Source organism: Acipenser ruthenus, chromosome 8 (genome assembly GCF_902713425.1).
Source record: "Acipenser ruthenus chromosome 8, fAciRut3.2 maternal haplotype, whole genome shotgun sequence".
Lineage (NCBI taxonomy): Eukaryota > Metazoa > Chordata > Actinopteri > Acipenseriformes > Acipenseridae > Acipenser > Acipenser ruthenus.
The window spans coordinates 27,210,188-27,232,409 of NC_081196.1; the positions used below are offsets into that span (position 1 = coordinate 27,210,188).

The 22,222-nt window shown below is 39.1% G+C and overlaps 1 protein-coding gene across 3 annotated transcripts in view; it reads right to left on the reverse strand.

Annotated features, from left to right (window-relative positions):
• The window catches only part of ift88 (intraflagellar transport 88 homolog), a 115,248-nt gene continuing 93,026 nt past the window's right edge, over positions 1–22,222 (reverse strand). For 2 of the 3 annotated variants that reach the window (XM_034011768.3, XM_059028763.1), the window contains 3 exons: positions 8,652–8,699; positions 2,443–2,556; positions 1–507 (listed from right to left, as the gene is read on the reverse strand). In XM_034011768.3, coding sequence (XP_033867659.3) covers positions 386–507; positions 2,443–2,556; positions 8,652–8,699 — 284 coding nt within the window. In that variant the 3' untranslated portion in view covers positions 1–385. The remainder of the gene's footprint in view (positions 508–2,442; positions 2,557–8,651; positions 8,700–22,222) is intronic. The other variant, XM_034011769.3, reaches the window with a different exon arrangement.

Sequence of the window (22,222 nt, forward strand, 5' to 3'; positions counted from 1 at the left end):
TTTCAGATTGTACAATAATTTTTTTTTAATTTAACAATTCTATAGAACAATATTTATTTACCAATAGTGAAGAAATTTTAAAAAAGTAACTTTATAATCAAGGCTTATATGTATAACAAAGACTACTTATGAGTTTGCAATAAATAGCACGAGTGTTCAGACTGAGGTGTCTATTCAACTGATCTAAATGGCAGATGATCTATATCCACTAATCCTGGTGTTTTCCATACAGAACTATGCTAAAGACTCACATGCACGGTTTACAGTGTTGTTTTATTATATCCCTGTGTTTATTTTAATAATCTAAATTAGGTATTTAAATCAGTATCTGTTTAGATCACTTAAAAAGACCCTTGAATGTACATTAACATAATAAGCATCCTTGTTATTCTGGAAGGAGATCGTCTCCCAGCTCTTCATCAGCAAAGTCATCTTCATCCGTCTGTTTCTTGGCGGCTGTTTTTGGTCTTTCTATTTGAGGGCCAAGGGGATCGACATAAGAGGCATCTAGAGAAAACAGATATTTATTTTGTTATAGTACTCAAATTGCTTTAAAATAAAATGTTTAACCCAATGAACAACAGTAATTTGTAAAGTGCATGAGTTCTCATGTGGAGACTTTGAAGGATATAATTTGATTGGCCTTTTCGATTAAAAGCTAGGAATATTTAATGTGAAAAGCAGCCCATTTCTTACTTCGAAGTAAGATGTGTTTACCATTGCACACTTGTACAACAACTGTGAGTTCTGAAACATCAAAACTAAGAAGGAAGCAAGGATGCAATGTGGGCTATTTCACTAGCTTTACATGTCTTTCACCGGCAAAAATGTAAAGCCTGAACAATTTATGCTCCATGAAATGCAGTATTGCAGATTAGAATGGATCGGAGATTTCCTTTAACCTGATTGGTCAATAGAGGGCTTTAATCTCTGATAATGGACCTCGACTGTTATCTTTCAAACTATGTTTAATCACTTCCAAATCAATCTGCCCAAAAATACGTTTACCTTTTTTCTGCTTGTTGAAAGAACATCTCTGTTCTTGTACACACCCTCTGAATGTTGTCCATCAATGTAGACTATTCTGCTTCCTTGCTGTCCTATCTATTAAAGGGTACATCAGCATTACATGAAAGATAAAACATAAACGATCCCACCTTGCTGTTCCGAATGTATTTGGTCATTGTATAATAATCCGTAAGCGCCCAAACATCTGCATAATGCCAGACTGCTATGTCCAAAATCACTGTTCTCGAGCATCTCTTCTGAGCCAAAAAACATGACTTCCGCATGTACCCTCACATGCACTCTGAACGTACTGGCGCATGCCCAATGATTTTAGCAGTGTGGCATTATGCAGGTGTTTGGGCGCATACAGATTATTCTACAATGACCAAATACATTCGGAACAGCAAGGTGGGATAGTTTATGTTTTATCTTTCATGTAGTGCTGATGTACCCTTTAAATTTAGTATAGCAAATAAAGTAAAAAAAAAAATAAAAATACAAAAAAAAAATGTGTTTGCTGTCAGAAGCAATACAGTAACCAGAATAGCAACTAGTCTCCGGGTTGAATGATGAGTTGAAGAAATCAAAACAACTGGATGCAGTCTGTTTACTTTCAGCAACGTTATTTCAGCATGTCACAGTAACACAGGCACGGTGCTCTCTTCTCTAACAAAGCCAGGAAGGAGGCTTTGAATAAACTTTATGAACACACGGTGAACAAGTTACTGAACAAACAGCACGATCAGGAGTAACACATAGAATTAGATATTTTTAATTACAAAAACTTTAACATTTATTTTGCTAATAAATGTTAGGACCCAATGGTAACTTAAATACTGAAACTTACACAAATACACAAACATGCACTTACATCCAAATAAAAAGTTAGCTGTACTTTTATTCTTTACATGTTTTACAAACAGTTCAGAAACCATGTTTGCTTTTCTGTATGAGGTACATGAACTGAAGAACAGCTCCATGTTAGTAGAAGATTTTTTTTATTATTTGGCAATTGGAAATACCAACAAAGCATCCACCGCTGGGATGAGCCCGAGTAAAGGCTACCAGACCACAGATGGAATTCTGAGCAAACCGCATTATTAACCTCATGGAATAATTTGGAAAATGTTTGTATTCATTAGTGCTGCATACAATCACGGGATTGGCTCAGGACATTTAACAAGACAAGGCGGGCCTTACCAGACGATAAAGCCATTTTCTTCGGGTTCTATTGCTTAAATGAATGCCCACACTGACCAGGCACTGATGAAACCTCTTTCCTCACAGCTGTATTCTGTGTAATGTTTAGTCTGTTTGCCTGTTGACTGGAATGTTCCTCAATTTAAACAGAACCATAGAAAGCTCTACCATTCTTCTGACCTGGAGATCAGTGAGAATATAAAACCAAAAGAGAATAAGAAGTTAAGCACTTGCCTATGTCTTTGTTGCCGCTGGCCTCATAAGGTTCATTGGCTCCAGGCAAAGAACGCAGTTTGGCATTCATCCGCTCCGCCTTGGCACTGGTGCCACGGCTACTGTGCCCACTGTCTGAAAAAAACACAATATCCAAGACTAAATATTTTCAACAGTGTTAGTCTCAAAAGGCTAGCAGACTTAGGACACTCCGCTTAAAAGGACAACTCAATACACCACTGCAAGTGCACTGAACAATTCCATTACGATCAGCTGCAGTGCAGGCAGCGATTTGATAGACCATGGTGCCGGGTTGATCACAAGGAGGAGTTTGGTAGTACAAAGGGGACACAGCTACAGGAGTACAGCCCCTTATGTTGATGGTACTAATGCACAGGAGCACTGTGTTTTGTTTTGAATCCTATCTGGATTCTGTGTGTCTTCCTTCTGTCTGTCAAGTTTTACTGTATTTGTATTGGCTAGATTTTTCTTCAATTCATAAGCCATTTTCCTCACTTTCAATTGAGGAAAAAATAATAAATAACAATAAAGGTTGTCCAAACCCTAAATGGACCTTCTTCAACAAGGAAGACCAAAACAAAATTGCCCTTTTAATTGCTCATGGTACGAGTATTCGCACATTATATATATATATACACATACAGTGCCTTGCAAAAGTATTCAGACCCCTGACCAATTCTCTCATATTACTGAATTACAAATGGTACATTGAAATTTCATTCTGTTTGATATTTTATTTTAAAACACTGAAACTCAAAATCAATTATTGTAAGGTGACATTGGTTTTAGGTTGGGAAATATTTTTAAGAAAAATAAAAAACTGAAATATCTTACTTGCATAAGTATTCAACCCCTGTGCTGTGGAAACTCCCAGTTTACACCGATGAAAGAAAATTGCCCTAACGAGGACACAATTACCTTACCATTGGCCTCCACCTGTGAACCATTAAAGTTGCTGTCACATTTTCTGGATAAAAACCCCACTGTTGAAGGATCATTAGTCAGGCTGTGAATCTGAAGGAAAATGAAGACCAAAGAGCATTCTACAGAAGTTAGAGATAAAGTAATACAAATGCATAGATTAGGAAAAGGATACAAAATAATATCCAAGTGTTTGGATATCCCAGTGAGCACAGCTGGATCAATAATCAGGAAGTGGAAGCTGCATCACACCACCCAGGCACTGCCAAGAAAAGGCCGTCCCTCAAAACAAAACTCAGCGCTCAAACTAGAAGGAGACTTGTGAGAGAAGCCAGAGAGGCCAACAATCACTTTGAAGGAGCTACAGAGTTCAGTGGCTGGGAGTGGAGTAATGGTGCACCAGTCAACCATATCAAGAGCTCGGCATAACACTGGCCTGTATGGGAGGGTGGCAAGAAAGAAGCCGTTACTCAAAAAGTACCATCTGAAAGCACGTCTGGAGTTTGCCAGAAAGCATGAGAGTGACCCAGCTGCAATGTGGGAAAAAGTTTTCTGGTCAGATGAGACCAAGACAGAGCTTTTTGGCCAAAACTCAAAGCGCTATGTGTGGCGCAAACCTAACACTGCCCATGCCTCAAGACACACCATCCCTACAGTGAAGTATGGTGGTGGCAGCATCATGCTGTGGGGATGCTTCTCATCAGCAGGGACTGGGCATCTTGTTAAAACTGAAGGAAGAATGGATGGAGCAAAATACAGGGAAATACTGCAAGAGAACCTGCTTCAGTCTGCTAAAAAACTGAAGCTTGGGAGGAAATTCACCTTTCAGCAGGACAATGATCCCAAGCACAAGGCCAAAGCAACATTGGAGTGGCTCAAGAACAAAAAGGTGAATGTCCTACAGTGGCCCAATCAAAGTCCTGATCTCAATCCCACTGAGAATCTGTGGCACTATTTGAAAATTGCGGTCCACAAGCGTCGTCCAACCAACCTGAACAACCTGGAGCAAATCTGCCAAGAAGAATGGGCCAAAATCACTCCGACACTTTGTGCAAAGCTGGTACATACTTACCCCAAAAGACTTAAAGCTGTTATTGCAGCTCTACCAAATATTAATGTGTGGGGGTTGAATACTTATGCAAGCAAGATATTTCAGTTTTTTATTTTTCTTAAAAATATTTCCCAACATAAAACCAGTGTTTTAAAATAAAAGATCAAACAGAACGAAATTTCAATGTACCCTTTGTACCCAATGTACCCTTTGTAATTCAGTAATATGAGAGAATTGGTCAGGGGTCTGAATACTTTTGCAAGGCACTGTATATATATATATATATATATATAAATTTAGCCTCCCCACTTAAAGTCGAGCAATTCAGGCAGGTTTTGGGGCCAGAGACCCAAGCCTGGGCAAGTCGACACTGCCCCACCACACTGGAGGAAGCAGTTAGATTGGTTGAAGGTTTTGAGGACTCCCTGCCTGCTTCTCAACTGGCCTGTCTGTCCGGCTGACCTAGGACTCCGGCCCCAGGGACAGGGGCCCCTCCACAGCGAGGCACTATTCACCAAGGACCTGCACCCCCTCAACACCCAACGGACGGCCTCCACAGCAATGGAGACTGAGGTCGGCCCCCAGCTGGGTGAGATCAGGTCTGTTACCGGTGCCATGAGGCTGATCACCTTGCACAAAATTGCCCTGCGGCAATGAAATGTGGCGCAGCCTCACACTACCCAACACCAGAGACAGGTAAGTAAAGGGGTAATGATTGGGAGGGGCCTTGTTGATGTATGAGTTGGTAATGTGAGCACCCACGCGCATTAGTGGACTCTGGATGTGGGCAAGCCTTAATTGAGGAAGTTCTCTTGCTCTTGGTAGTTACGGGGCTCAGTGGTCATCTCCTGTATCCATGGAGATAACAGGGCATATCCCATCACCAAATAAGATGTCATAATTTGGTGTCAGACAGCCATGATTACGTGGTGTATTGCAAAAAGGTTGCCGTACCATTTTAGGTCGAGACCATTGGGGCAGTGGGAGAAGCGACTGGAAAAATGTTCCCGCTGCAAGTTGATTTGGAAGGAGGTGAAAGGCAACTGGCCACTCCCATGTCCTCACCACATTATTTTTGGACATTTACTATATACAGTATCCCAAGCCTCGGGCAATGGGTAGACTGTAAAGCAATTACTCGTTCCCCAGTCTTTTCGAAGTGAGATCATGTGATTGGCTCAGGATGTTCCTTATTCGGGACATCTAGGTAGTGAAAAGACTAAGGAATGAATACTGGCTCGATTTCTTTGGCTGGGAGTTCATGGTGAGGTGACGCGATATGTGGTGGAATCTCCAGAATGTCAGCGAGTAGCGTCGGGGTGGGTTCGCCTGGCCCTGTCGGTCCCACTGCCCCTGGTTAATGTCCCCTTTGAGAGAATTGCAATGGACATAGTGGACCGATTGAGCTTGTCTGACTCTTGATATATGCATATTTTAGTAGAGGTGGACTACGCGACTAGATATCCAGAGGCAGTACCAATGAGATCCACTAGTGCATTAGCAATTGCCAAAGAGTTAGTCCAGATCATATCGAGACTGTATAAAATGTTTAATGAAAGTAAATTGGCACGTAATAGGTTAATATAATTGATATACAGACATTATTTACTTAATACACATTTTAAATCAATATGTATTATATTTATGAATAAACTGATGTTAATTTATTAAAATAAAACTTTTAAACAAATGTTTACTTTTCACTGGAACTATTTTCTTGTGCGTAGTGATATTTAAATATTATTGTAAATATATTTTTAAATTTGCTGTGTCAATTTAAAAAAAGTAAATAAATCTAATCATTTTATAATTATTTTATAACAGGGTTGACATGATATAACCGCACACTTCATGTCGTGCCTTGTAATACCTTAAGTGTGCGGTTATAATATGTCAACCTATCCCTTGGAGTGCCTTTCCACAACCAGCTTTCCTTCCTCTCCTCTCTCCCTTCTTCCTCCTATTGACTCATTCTCCCAGCTTTCAGCAGACTCGGCCATCTTTTTCTCTCACTGTAACTTACTCCTTTTGTCCTATCATCTCCGGCCCTTATCCTCTACATCCTCTACCTTCTGACTTAGACCTCTACTGCTCCCACCAGTCCTCCTCAACAGCCCTCACCTCTGCCAAACACTACCATCAGTCAATCATCCTTTTCTCCAACAATCCCACTGACTTTTCTTCACCTTTTCCTCCCTCCTCAAACCTCCACCCCTTTCCCATTACTCCTTTACACCTGATGACTTTGCCTCCTTAAGCTCCAAAGTAGAAGACAGTCAGAAGCTATTCTCCAGTCCATCTTCCCCTTCCCCCTCCCCACCTGAACACCAGGACCTTTGCTTCTTGCTCCTGGATTCCAGGCCAACTCTGTCTTCTCCTCACCCCCTCTCTACAGGTGTACCTCAATGATCTATCGTGGAACCCCTCCTCTTCTCACTTTACACCTGCTCGCTAGGTATTCTCTGACCTCCTGAACTTTCCTTCTGCTTCCTCTCCCACCTCTGATCTCCAGCTCGGTATCCCTTGACACTATTACTCTCTCCACCTCCTTCTGCTAAAAACCTAAGTGTTATTCTTCATCCCTCCCTCTCCTTCTCTCAACACATCTTCCCTTCTTTCTTAGCAACATTTACCAGATCCTTCCTTTTCTCACTACTTATTCCACCCAACTCCTGGTCCAAGCTCTTGTACTCTCCAGACTGGGCTACTGTAACTCTCTCCTTGCTGGTCTCTCTGCTTTGGCTGTCTGCCCCCTTCACCTCATTCAAAATTCTGTTGCTCATTTTGTATTGTTCCAACTTTGCTGCTCTAATGCTACCCCTTGGCTTCACACTCTCCACTGGCTACTTATCTGCTCGCATTCAATTCAAGACCCTTGTTGTTGTCTACTGCTCTTTTCACCACACTGCCCCCTCCTACCTCCATTCCCTTGTGTCTCCCTACACCCCCTCTCGTCCTCTCCGCTCCTCCTCTACAGGCCGACTGGTCATACCTTCCCTCCACTCTCCATCTTCCTGTGCCTGCTCCTTCTCTTCCCTAGCCCCTCTGTGGTGGAACCCAGCTACCAGATAACTTCAGAACTGCTCTGTCTCTCACTGCCTTCCACCGCCTCCTCAAGACCCACCTGTTCAGACTGTACTTGTAGATCTCTTGCTCTACCGCTCCTATTATGCACTGGACTTGCCTGACCTATACTCCACATTACTGGATCCTCAGATAATGCACTAGCCTTGCACTACTGCACTATCATGGTCATTGTAGATATAATTTGTTGTAACTCTAACTTGCTGCATCCTAGTTCATATTGTAAGCTACACTGTATTTAAATATTAAGCTTGCACTGTAACCCTTTACTGCCCTGTAACACCTGTAAGTTGCCTTGGATAAAGGCATTTTTGCCAAATAAATAAATAAAATAAATAAAAATGTCTTCAAGGAATAAAATATCACTACCAGTTAAAACTACTCAGAACAATAGGTTAACTGCTCCTGCCTAAAACCTTTTTTTGTTAGTTTTATAGCTGCCATTGTTTTATTCCTCTCAGAAAATTGCCTAAAATTTGCTGGGATGATGATCTGGATACTCGAAAGTTTGTTACAACTGATAAGCTATTACCATCACGACTTCAATGGTATGTTTAAAAAAAACCAAAAAAAAACAACAATAGCAGATGCATGATCCATTTTCAGCATAGAATGGACAGTCCTATACAGAGTGCCACTTCTAAAGCCAAAATCTTCATCTGTTGCAGATCTAAAAATCATTTTAAAATCTGGAAGTCAGACAAGACAAAAACAGGTATGTTGGGGGAAAAAAGTGTGTGGTTACGCTTTAATAAAATCTCTAAGCTTATTCAACCTTCCTGAACTTTCCATGGGTCTGTAGTGTTGTGAAATAGTAGGAAAACAATATGAAAAAGTGAAATCTATATGCAGTCTTACATATGTAGAATGTTTTGCATTTCACTAAAAGATAAAACCAAATGCTTTATATCACCACTAACTCTCCAAGTGATAATCCAGACTAATGACACACATCTCTATTTGCTATTTGTTTTTGGACACTAAAACTGAATTTTTTGGACACTCTGCATAGAACATGTTGGTTGTAACATTTAAGAAGTTTATATTAGAAAATATTAGACTTTGTATCAAACAGATAAAACATATTCAACATACTAACGAATACACCACCACATACAAAGTTATATGTGTGATACATATCTTACATACATACCTCCCACCTGTTCCAGTAAAAGACTGTGTATACTTTCAGGAGAGAAAACTGCAATACAGACAGGGGAAGAGAGGAAAAGACACATCATAGAAAAAGTAGCACTAAAAAGCTAAAAAGAAACAAAAAAACAGTCCATGAATAAAATTAGTGTAAGATGGGAGTTCAGTAATGATTGTTTTTTTGTCTTTTTCCAGAAAAGTAGGCTTAATTTATCATATTATTGGACAGCATGCAGCAAGACTGTAAGGCTCAGTGTGGGTAAAAACAAAAATACTAACAGCAAAAACCAAAAAATATTGTACCAGTAAGAGGGTAGGTTACAGCAAGTCCACCCTTATAAATGTTTACAACGGTACATTTGCACAATCATTTTGCAGTTTCCCTATGCATTTACCATGCTTTACCATACCCCTCTGGGCTTTACAATGCTTTCACTATGCTTTATTACAATTTGCTATGCTATTACCATGAAAACATTTATAAGGGCACTACAGAAGCACATAGGCCAAATAACTTTATACTCAACCTGTACTATTACTCTGCTATGAGTATCCACTTCTGGAACTTGATTGTAAAATACACTGATGTGCTGATACAGATGAGTATGCATCCCAATGAAAATGAAAATAGATTGTATAAATTACATGTATTTTTAGAATGAAGTCTAATACTTGCAATCAACCAAGGGAGGGATCTACTTTCTTGCGAATTTGTGCCAAGTGAACTTGCCAGTGGTCATGACTTCTTGCCAGGGCTTTTCATCCATGGTGCTGGATTCTATTCTGATAGCTAATGGTGCTCAGAATCCTGTAGCCCCAAAACTGTGGACTGTGTGGTGTGTTAACAGCTTTCAGAATACAATGATGTCAGTTACAGTCAGTTTTACTGGGGTGTGTTATATGCACTTAATCAGTATGCAGATCAAGGTACTCGCTGAAAAATAATAAGAAAATGTAATTATGTTTTATTTGTAGCTATCCTGGTCAGAACTGAACAGTTGCATACTTGTTGTAAGTATTAATGATGTTAAGAGTGTGTGTGGGAGAGGGACACATGGCTATAAATGTAATTTGCACAAAGTATTACATAACATTTACTATACATTAGTAAAAATCTGGTTTTCCCTACTACTAGCCATGGGAGGCAACATAGCAGGTATTGTGTTAGAATGTAATAGATACTAAATGAGCTAGACAAAATTTCCGGCTAATGCCTGTATTAGGCCGAACACACCAATGAAGTGGTGCAGGAGACAGAGCTAAAATGCAATTCAAATAATAAACAAGCACATACTTACATAAATAAATAAGATTTCTGTCTCTTTCCTTTTTATGAAACAGTGTTAGCTGTACTACAAACTGTAACTCAAGTGACTTTTATAAAACATTTTACTTTTCCATATTTGTGTTACAGCAAGCAGAATCTTGACCATGATATGCCACATGATGAGGTCCTACCAAGAGCTAGAAATATGTGTGTGTGTGTGTGTGTGTGTATAGAGGGACTTGAAAAGGTGAAAATAGCCAGAAAGCAAGTGGGGGCTCGGTGACTAAGAAAAATTATGAAGGGGAGGACGAGACCGAGACCAAGCAGTTGATATACAAATGAGATTGATTTAGCTAACAGATTTCAGGCACTGTGCAATGACGACAGCGTGATGTATGAAAACAGCAGTGAGGTGCTGTTAGGTGATTCAATAATATGCTGTCGACAGTGATTGTAGTTGTAAAGATCCCTTAACAGGGTTGTTACCTTCCTCCCTGCAGCAGTGTGGAGTAGTGGTTAGGGCTCTGGACTCTTGACCGGAGGGTTGTGGGTTCAATCCCCAGTGGGGGACACTGCTGTTGTACCCTTGAGCAAGGTACTTTACCTAGATTGCTCCAGTAAAAACCCTACTGTATAAATGGGTAATTGTATGTAAAAATAATGTGATATCTGTATAATGTGAAATAATGTATAATGTGATATCTTGTAACAATTGTAAGTCGCCCTGGATAAGGGCGTCTGCTAAGAAATAAATAATAATAATAATAATAATAAGTCAAGGACATTGAATCAAGAGTGCACACATTATTAAATGATTATAAAAAAGAGCCTGTGGTCATTGTAGATGTTGGTACAAATGACACAAGGAACAGAACTGTTTTGTTAGGTTTATTACCTATTATTGGTAAAGGGGATGAAATAAATGTTCAATAGAATAAGGGCTCTAAATACTTGGCTAGCTGGCTGGTGTGTGCAAGGGTTGGTATTCATAAATAACTGGTTAGCATTTAGCAATCCCAGAGGTGTGTGTTACAGTAATCTTCATATCCCTATTACCTCTGCCCAATCACATGCTCTTGACGGCTGGCTTTATTTAATGTTAGAACTCTGGGGTAGGTTTACTAAAGTGTTGCGCCTGTCGCAATAGTCGCAAACCAGTTGCAAATGAGTCGGAAGTCTTGGGTGAAATGTACTAGACAGGAGCAATGCTATTTGCGACTTTTTAGGGAATGCTTTGCGGCAGCAGTTTCTGTTTGCAGTTCAAGCATAGATTAATATGTAATTATAGACACTCCTGTATAAATTTGCAAATAGGGGTTGGATCAGGGTTCTTTAAATATTATAATAAGATATATGAAAGCTGCAGACAATTTCGACACTTACAATTTTTTAAGAACTTTTGAAACCATGTTTTAAACAGTCACAATTGTTGCTGGCATTTCCCAGTCCGCTTTTTCTCGTGCATTGCCAGTGGTGCTCAATGCATTTTTTGAGGCGAACAGCCAAATACCTATTTTTCCCTAAATGCAGGGTGTACTTACAAGCCTTGAAAACAAATCTCTATGATATTTCTGGTTTTCCTAAACGTGTTGGAAGCAATAGACTGCACACATGTGCCGCTAACCCCTCCAGCTCATTCTGAGCATCTTTTAGCACTGTGGACAGTATACATTTGGATTATAGGCTACTCATGATAATACAAATTAGTATCGTAACTTGTCAATGGTAATAATAATAATAATAATAATAATAATAATAATAATAATAATAATAATAATAATAATAATAATAATTAAATAAAAAAAAAAGTGTTTCAATTTTAAATAATATTTTATTTGGATTGTACACCAATTTGTACAATGCAGCAGCATGATTTATTTTGTGTTACCATACCGGTAGCCTACAGTCTAAGTAAAGTAAAAAGAAAGTGCACTAGGAGTTGTTCATTTGTTTTTACTACTGTACTGCATATTGTATAGGTGTACTGTACAGATTTATATATTTTTTCATAATGTAATGTGTGGCCTACCCAAAAACATGAGTGTTATTTCAGCGCAATGATTTATACATTTAAAATACATTGAACACTAGAAATGTATGTGTGTGCGATTTTACTGTATTTATTTTTAAACCCGACACCTCTTAATGTCGGACAGACATATCCGGTTTAGTGAGGGGCTACTGTATGGTTATGAAAAGCTTTTTGATAGAAACACATTTTTTATTTGAGGGTGGGGCCCCACTATAGATTCGGATGGGATTAAACTGCCTTTCATTGGACTTGCCACTGAACATAAAATCAAACAGGAAATTGTTGAAGGTTATTCATCTTTTGAATTGTTAGCTTTAACTTTAAATAACCAATTACCTATTCATATTGTAGTTATATCGCCCACCTAAGTCGCTATTTTCAACGGAATTTAGTGATCTCTTATCTATATTGTCTGTCAATTACGATAGGATTATTTCATTGGGTTATTTTAACATTCATGTTGACATTAAATCTGATTCCAACTCTGAATTTTTTAGGTTACTGGATTCTCTAGATTAGGTCCAGCATGTTAAAGCACAGTCCTACAGATAATCGTGGCCATACTTTAGATCTAGTAATTTCTTGTGGTTTAGTTGTTCAAAAACTACTCTCGCTATTTTGATCACCTTGCCATTCTTTGAGATTGAGCCAATTGAAACTTGGGTAGTTGATTCTTCAACTGCTGTAAAAAATGTTGACACATTGAGTTCATTACCACTTACTGAGTCTTTATCATTAGATGAGCTGGTTAACACCTACAACACCTCATTGACTGGTATCTTAGATACTGTAGCGCCAGTTAAAACTTGGAGTGTCTTTTAAAAGCTCACCATGGTTTAATGATACGACTCTGAAACTGAAATATGACAGTTGTAAATTGGAACGTAGATGGAAGGAATCTAAACTTTGCATGGAAAAGCCATCAGGTAAAATATAGGAAGACCCTGGCGCTGGCTAGATCATCATATTATTCTAATGTAATCTAAACCAATAAAAACAATCCTAAATTTTTTTTTTTTGCTTCCCTAGATAAATTAGTAAATCCTCCCCCTAATACTCCACCCTAACATTAGCTCCTCTTTTAGCTGCAATTACTTCTTAAATTATTTTCAAAATAAAATTGTAGACATCAGAAATCAGATTCCACAGAATCCTATTATGGAGAATTCCTCCATATATATATTAAACCTGTTAACTAGTGGTGCAAATTGGCAAACTCATTTCTTATTCGATTATTGTATAGGCATTTATCAACGATAATCAATGCACTGATGTTTTATTTTTCAAAACAAAGAACAAATCTTTTTTTTTTTTTTTTTACAGATCCAATAACTAAAAACACTGTTGTGCATAATAGTTAAACAAAAAGGCACAACTTATATTCAAATTAGAACACTTCCGATTATAAAAAAAAGAAATGCAAAAGGAAAAAAATTCTCTCAGCCGTGTCACCTTGCCGACCACAAAGCTCTGACACAGATGACACAAATAAAATATTTAGCTAGTTGGCTATTTATTTATTTATTTATTTATTTATTTTTAATTAGCAGTGGGAGAAAACCGCTTCAGCAAACACAGTAGAATCTGCCAGAACTGACGGACGCTGGATCTACTACATTGGACACTAATTAGAACATAACAAATACAAAAGAAAAACGAGGGAAACGTTACATGAACACACCCCTTTGTTGTTTTCACCACTGTTGCTAAGCATCTAACATTTTAACAGTAAGACCTCATCAGGATCTCTAAGGATATGACGTACACTGGATTTTGAGCTTTGCATTTCCAACGCGCCTTCACGCCACAGGCCGACACCGTTTAAAAAAGATCAGTTAGGCCAAACTGCAAGATGGGTAAATGGTCACAGTACAAAAAAATGTACAGGAAAGAATGGGAGTCTGATCCAGAGTTAAAAAGTTGGATCGCCCCTGTTATGACAGATGAATCAAAAGCACGGTGCAAATACTGCAAACTAGAACTTCGTGCTCATTACCATGACTTGAAAACACACGCAGGGAGAAACAAACACTGTGCACGCTGTACTCCGTATACACCGTCAATAACAGCCTTTACAACAGCAAGCACTGGATCGGGGACAATATCAGACGACCAGAAACATCGAGAAATCATAACTGCAACATACGTAGCTACAAATACATCGATAAACGCCGTTGACGAATACGGAGAAATTCTTAAGGAAGAATTAGGGGCTTTTCGTATGCATAGAACTAAATGTACTGTTTTAATTAACTCACTCTTAAACAGCAGCTGCTTGATGATGTTGGTACATTGCCATATTCTCTACTTGTAGATGAATCTACTGACATTTCAGTGCATAAACTCCTTTGCATTTGTATAAAGTACTACAGTTGCACAAGTAAGAAGCTTGTCAGCACGTACCTTGGTATGGTTGAATTACCACAAGCTAGGGCACATGACATAGCACAGGCTATTGTTGAGTTTTTGAACCTTAGTGGCCTTAAAACCCAAAACCTCACTCGATATTGTTGCCCACAAAGCAATGCAAAGTCTTCCTAGTAATGTCGAGTAATGTCGTGTATAGAAAGCTACAACTGGTTTGCACATTCTGCTAAACGCCAGGATGAATACAGGGAGCTACATCAGGAGCTGAATGGACATAACCCGCTGAAACTGATTTCTCCCAGCTGCACTCGTTGGCTCGTTATGGCCGATTGTGTTGAGCGAATTCTTGAACAATTTGATTCACTGATAATTGCACTTTGGCTGCTTCTGTGGAGCATTGCTATTCTACTTGATTGCTGACTGAAGTGTACAAAGACGAGACCAGCTTTCTGTATACTAAATATTCTGTCAACTAAATTTTTCAGCCAGAATCAGATGACACTCGTTTGGCCTTTTCCTCATAAGCTTGTCTTTTTGGAGCACCTTTGGGATCGGAGCGTTTCATCTCCGGCTTTATAGTTTTCTCACCTACGTCCAATATATTGTAATACGTCTGTGGTTTTGCTTAAGTTTACCTATACTTTTAACAAAACAAATTAAAAAATACTAAATCCTGCACCGCTGTCACACTATCACTATTTACTCGGCTCTCTCTCCAGTCCATAACCAACCAATCACTGGTAATTCGTTGCTGCTTCATAGCGCAGACCTAACAAATCGAGCAAACGTGGTTGAGATGCGGTTCAGTGAAGAGATGAGTTTACAACACATAACAGGAAACACCAGCGTAGAATGCATATATTTATTTTAATTGCTGCTGCAGCTGTACATTTTTATTATTATTTATATGACTTCAATATTATTTATTTTCACTATACTGATTAAATGACTGTGATATTCGCATTGTATTTTACATACCCGGAACTGTAAATGTATTTCTTAGCAGACACCCTTATACAATTGATACAAGATATCACATTATACACATTATACATTATTTCACATTATACAGATATCACATTATTTATTTATTTTTTACATACAATTACCCATTTATACAGTTGTGTTTTTACTGGAGCAATCTAGGTAAAGTACCTTGCTCAAGGGTACAGCAGCAGTGTCCCCCACCTGGGATTGAACCCACAACCCTCCGGTCAAGAGTCCAGAGCCCTAACCACTACTCAACACTGTGTGCTCCCATTGACTAGAAAGGTTGCAGTGTTTTCGGCACAGTGCGAGATTGACAGTTGGAAGTTTGTCTGTTTGTTGGGAAGTTTGTCTGGTTGATTGGAAATTTGCAGGTCCGTACAGCCTTTCGTATTAATGAACTGACAAATTAATGAATTATTAGCTGAATTAACAAATACGTTTATGAATTACTGTATGAACTGACAAATTTATGGACGAATTGCTGGACAAATTGACCAATTCACGAATTGACAAACAAATTGACAAACTGACAAACAAATTGACAAACTAACGGCTGGATAGTTTTGGCACAAATGGTGCTCCACACATTCAGGCAGCGCCTAATAAAATAGGCCTACTTCTGATTGAGCTTGTCCAACGCAAATGTAGAGGTCTAAACTGTGTATCCTAGCAACGCGCTGACTTTGTTTATCTACCGTACTAGCACTAAAAGAAGCGCACTCTCACTCACTCAAGGTTTTAATGCAAACCGGCAACAGGAGACTTCAAACTGGATTCTAATTTGATGCAATATGTAACTGAAGCTCACGAAAATTAAGGACAGATGATCAATAACCGATACATCGGTTAACTGTTGCACACCTACTGTTAACCCTGTAAAGACCGTGATCATGTATATGTTACGGTTCATTTGTAAAAATCGGTAAATCTATAGATTAATCAGTAAATGTATAGATTTACCAGCTCATCAGTCAATCTACAAAGTAACCGGCAAATGTATAGATTTACCAGTTTACTGGTCAATGTATTAAATTAACCAAGGACATCTGGTAAATCTATACATTTATTTGCTCACAGGTACATGTTTAAAATAACCAAAGAGGTGCTAGTGAATGCATACAGCAGCCATTGTTTGAAATGAATTCGGAAATAAAGTAACATCAGGTAGCTTAATTGAAAAACAAATGGTATACCGTGGATTATACTGATTTTTGTGCCAATGTTTTGTCCCCAAATATAAAGAAATAAACCTCAGCACATGGTGATATTAGAGACAGATTTCTGGTTTTATTTCTAACAATTTTCCTTGTCTTTCGCTTTATGTAAAATGAGTGCACATCTTTCCTGGTTTTATTTGGAATCAAAAACTATGATAGAAGTAAAATAAACTTTTGGGATTATGTGAGAAGACGTTGAAGCATTTGTTGACTTTAATAAAGTTAGTGGCGGCGTTTGTCCCGGATACAGGTCCAGAAAATGTCCCTTGTAGATGTAGCTGAACATAGCAAGAGGCGAGGACGATACATTACATAATTATATTAGAACATTTATTCCGTCTCATGTGTTTTAAAATATACTAATGTACAAAAGAAACGCAACACTCAGGTCTAATGGATTTAATGAAATATTTTAAACATAGATATCAAACAAAATCACAGAAAATGAGAACAAAAACGCAGATCAAAGTGTCATGATACGTTTTCAGTATGAAACATGACACACTGTCAAAATGAAAACATTACAAAGCTAGTATCGGGTATGACCTCCCTGAGCATTAACACAATCCTGGCAGTGTTGACGCATAGACCTGATCAGCCTCTGGACAGACTGCTGTGGGATGTTCCGCCACTCTTCCTGTGCAGCTGCAGCCAGCTGGCGAAGGTTGGCTGGTCGTGATTGTCTCCTGTGGATGGATGGCACTGGCGATTTGTTCCGACAGATGTTCTGGACTCAGGTCAGGAGAAAAAGCTGGCCACGGCAAGACCTCGATATTATTTTCTTGAAGTCATGCAACTGTAATCCTAGCGCTGTGTCATCTTGCATTGTCCTGCTGTAAAATCGACACTTCAGGATTCGCTTGCAGCAACGGAAAAACTGTTGCCTCAAGGACTTTCTCAATGTATAGCTGAGCAGTAAGGTTGCCCTCAATCTGCACCAAAGGCGTTCTTGTGTTAAAGGAGATTCCTACCCACGTCATCACACTTCCACCACCCCACCGGTTGGCTTGAACAACGCAACAGTCAGCATACAACGTCTCCACACATGTTGTCTTCCATCAGGTCTGTCAAGGGCCAAACAGCATTCAATCGGTGAATAAAACACTCCACAGTCTCTCTGCCGCCACTTCCGGTGTTCTCTGGCCCACAGAAGACAACGATTTTGTCTCTCAGCTGTCACCATGTTACCCCTGAACGGCCTCCGAGCATGCAAATCATTTTCATGCAGACTGTCAGCTACAGTCTTTCTGCTGATGAGCGGGTTATTTTTTCCTGGAATTTCTCATGCTGTAGCCACTGCAGTCTGAAAACGATTACACAGGGATCAGTCGGATGTGATGGTCCTGGGCCAGTGTGTTGACCCTCGGCCATCCAGGACATGGCCTGTCCCTCACAGAGACGGTTTCCTGGTTTCTCTGGACAAGTCTGCTGATTGTTGAAGCAGAACATCTCATTCTCCGGGCAACTTCTCTCACAGACAGTCTGCCTTCAATCATGCTGATAGCAATCAGGTGATCTTCATTACTTAACAGGGACATGGTCATATCTTTCGCTGTTCTTGCGTTAAATCATGTCTTTTCGAATGGCTATTTAAACAGATTCTTCGTAAACTAATTTTGGCAATAGTAACAACTCAAATACCAAACACTGAGCACCTGGTGTTTTTATGAAATCACATGACTTGAGCTCAGTATTTTATTATCCCAAGGAACAATACTGTTGTTCCCAAGGAACAATACTACTCAACAATACTACTCAATACTACTCAACAATCAACAAACCTATCTGCTCACTATTTAAAATGTAAATAACATTATGTAAATAACATTATGTATGAGCCCAATGAGCTATTCATGTAAAAGTCCAGACTATTGCGTTTTCATTGTGCATCAGTATGTATATATATATATATATATATATATATATATATATATATATATATATATATATATATATATAGGGCAGTAAATCTATACATTTACTGATTAATCTATAGATTTACCGATTTTTACAAATGAACCGTAACATATACATGATCACGGTCTTTACAGGGTTAACAGTAGGTGTGCAACAGTTAATCGATGTATCAATTATTGATCATCTGTCCTTAATTTTCGTGAGCTTCAGTTACATATTGCATCAAATTAGAATCCAGTTTGAAGTCTCCTGTTGCCGGTTTGCATTAAAACCTTGAGTGAGTGAGAGTGCGCTTCTTTTAGTGCTAGTACGGTAGATAAACAAAGTCAGCGCGTTTCTAGGATACACAGTTTAGGCCTCTACATTTGGGTTGGACAAGCCCAATCAGAAGTAGGCCTATTTTATTAGGCGCTACCTGAATGTATGGAGCACCATTTGTGCCAAAACTATCCAGCCGTTAGTTTGTCAATTTGTTTGTCAATTCGTGAATTGGTCAATTTGTCCAGCAATTCGTCCATAAATTTGTCAATTCATACAGTAATTCATAAATGTATTTGTTAATTCAGCTAATAATTCATTAATTTGTCAGTTCATTAATACGAAAGGCTGTACGGACCTGCAAATTTCCAATCAACCAGACAAACTTCCCAACAAACAGACAAACTTCCAACTGTCAATCTCGCACTGTGCCGAAAACACTGCAACCTTTCTAGTCAATGGGAGCACACAGTGTTGAGTAGTGGTTAGGGCTCTGGACTCTTGACAGGAGGGTTGTGGGTTCAATCCCCAGTGGGGGACACTACTGTTGTACTGTTGCAAGGTTCTTTACCTAGATTGCTCCAGTAAAACTGTATAAATGGGTAATTGTATGTAAAATAATGTATCTGTATAATGTGATATCTTGTAACAATTGTAAGTCGCCCTGGATAAGGGCGTCTGCTAAGAAATAAATAAAAAAAATAATATAATCTCCTTTGCAGTTCATGTTAGCTGCCTGAAGACTGAAGGTACAGCTATCTGAACACGTACAAAACCTACCTGGTGAAGAAAAATAAATAAATACATTTTAAATGAAAGGGAGGAAACTTTCAGGTTTCAGATCACGGGTGCGAAAGTCATCCTCGGGTGCGGAAGACTCCAAGATCGTTGCACGACTTGGAGTCTTTCTGTCTACATTTATTATCATACCCCGGCTACCTGTTTCACAAGGGTTCTACCTACCTGTGGCAAAGTTTATTGGTTTATTTATTTGCAATCCACAGTCTGATGACAACAGTAAATAATAAGTGATAACAGTAAATACACAGCGTGGTGTATTGCTCTGTTTAATCCACGGGTTCAGTCCCAAAATAATAGTCCCGATATATAATATCCAACAATAAACACAAACACGATCACAAGTCGATGGAGAGTGCTGTAGTGCTCGTGGTGCAAATACAATTAATCGCGACTCAAGTGCAGTGTTGTCCGGCTTTTGTGCTGGCCTGTAGCGACAGCTTCGGATCGTGTTAGCCGTCTAATAACAACAAGCATTTTAGACACGACAAGACAAACAAAACACTCACGATAACAAAACAGCTTCTCCTTCCAGTTCAGCATTAACCATAAGAAAGGAACAGATCACCTCGCTACGTCCCCTTATATACCGTCAATCATGCCCCCTTGGTTAACGATTGCAACCGCTCCTCCAATCCATGGCTGCCACATAGTTTCCCTTCCGGATCGATGATTTAGTGTAACGTAGTGTAACGTTTGCCCCCTTTCTAGATGACCAACTTCCACCTAACCCTGGGAATGAATTGGCTGGTCATCCAGTACAGTGTACTCTGTTCCCTTAACACAGTGCCCTCACAGGTCAGGGGGAGATTTATCACCAAGAATCATTCTGTCTCTGTCACACTACCCTACATAAATGTTTACATTGCTGCAATCTCCAACATGCTACCTGACTGGAGATGTCATTCTGTAGGTCCCACCCTAGGGTGGTTAATGTCTGGGGAGGGCTACCACCTAAGGGAGCTAAGGGAGCCTCAGTCGGTATTTAACTATTTAGGTTACCACAGTTCAGATCCTTGCTAGAGGAAAGAAAAATGGCACCGCATTTCTAGTGACTGTGATCTCAGTAGAGGGATCACAAAACCAGGGCATATCCGTCTCCAAACAGACATTTTTAATCTGCATCTCATCCTGCATCAAGTTCTGTTGCAGCTTTGGAAGAATATGAAAAACCATTTCAGGATCCATCAAAGCCCATAGGGTAAGGTAGGGTTAATATAGGGGCAAAACCAAAATATGCCCAATACAGGACATCTGCCACGCTGTTACCTGGGCCTCCTCTGAGATCTTTATTAGCGCTATTACTTATTTTCAGCCTACTTAACTCTATTTTCTCTGTATCTTCCTCTACTAACTTCTACCAACCACCATATTGCTAAATTCTTCGGTATAGGTTCACAATGTGTGGAGTTCATCAGTCGAGGTAAAAAGACGTAGATTACCTGTAATATGTTTTTTTTGTAGGATGATGAACTCCACACACCTATATCCCACCCTCTTTTCCACTCTTTTCTTTACTGTTCTTATTTTTGAAATTAGGACAATGATTGGTTATACGTAGGCTTTGGAGCCAAAAATGATTATATCAATGATCAGTTTTTTCCTCCTGACCAGGCAACATGGAGAACAGGAGTTCACTCTGTGTGGAGTTCATCATCCTACAAAGAAACCATACTACAGGTAATCTTCGTCTTCTGTCTGAGTTCCAGTTTGGCCTTGCATGACTACCGATATCTTACTGCTTTCTCAAACTGGGTTTCCACAAAGTTTTTAGTTTGTGTTGAAGCACCACGGGAAACAAAACAAAAAGCATTACACAAATACCAAAAAAAAAACATTCCATAAGAAAGCGCTGTGTACTATCCTTGTATTATTTGCTAAACAATTTTTGACTGTGTGTGTGTATATATATATATATATATATATATATATATATATATATATATATATATATATATATATACATACACACACAGACTTGCTCAAATTTGTTGGTACCCCGCCACAAAAAACGAAGAATGCACAATTTTCTCTGAAATAACTTGAAACTGACAAAAGTAATTGGCATCCACCATTGTTTATTCCATATTTAATAGAAATCAGACTTTGCTTTTGATTTTTTATTCAACATAATATTGTAAATAATAAAACAAATGAAAATGGCATGGACAAAAATGATGGGACCGCTAACCTAATATTTTGTTGCACAACCTTTAGAGGCAATCACTGCAATCAAACGTTTTCTGTAGCTCTCAATGAGACTTCTGCACCTGTTAACAGGTAGTTTGGCCCACTCTTCCTGAGCAAACTGCTCCAGCTGTCTCAGATTTGATGGGTGCCTTCTCCAGAATGCAAGTTTCAGCTCTTTCCATAGATGTTCGATAGGATTCAGATCAGGACTCATAGAAGGCCACTTCAGAATAGTCCAATGTTTTGTTCTTATCCATTCTTGGGTGCTTTTAGCTGTGTGTTTTGGGTCATTATCCTGTTGGAGGACCCATGACCTGTGACTGAGGCAGAGCTTTCTGACAGTGGGCAGTACGTTTCGCTCCAGAATGCCTTGATAGTCTTGAGATTTCATTGTGCCCTGGACAGATTCAAGGCACCCTGTGCCAAGCGCAGAAAAGCAGCCCCAAAACATAACCGAGCCTCCTCCATGTTTCACTGTAGGTATGGTGTTCTTTTCTTTGAAAGCTTCATTTTTTCGTCTGTGAACATAGAGCTGA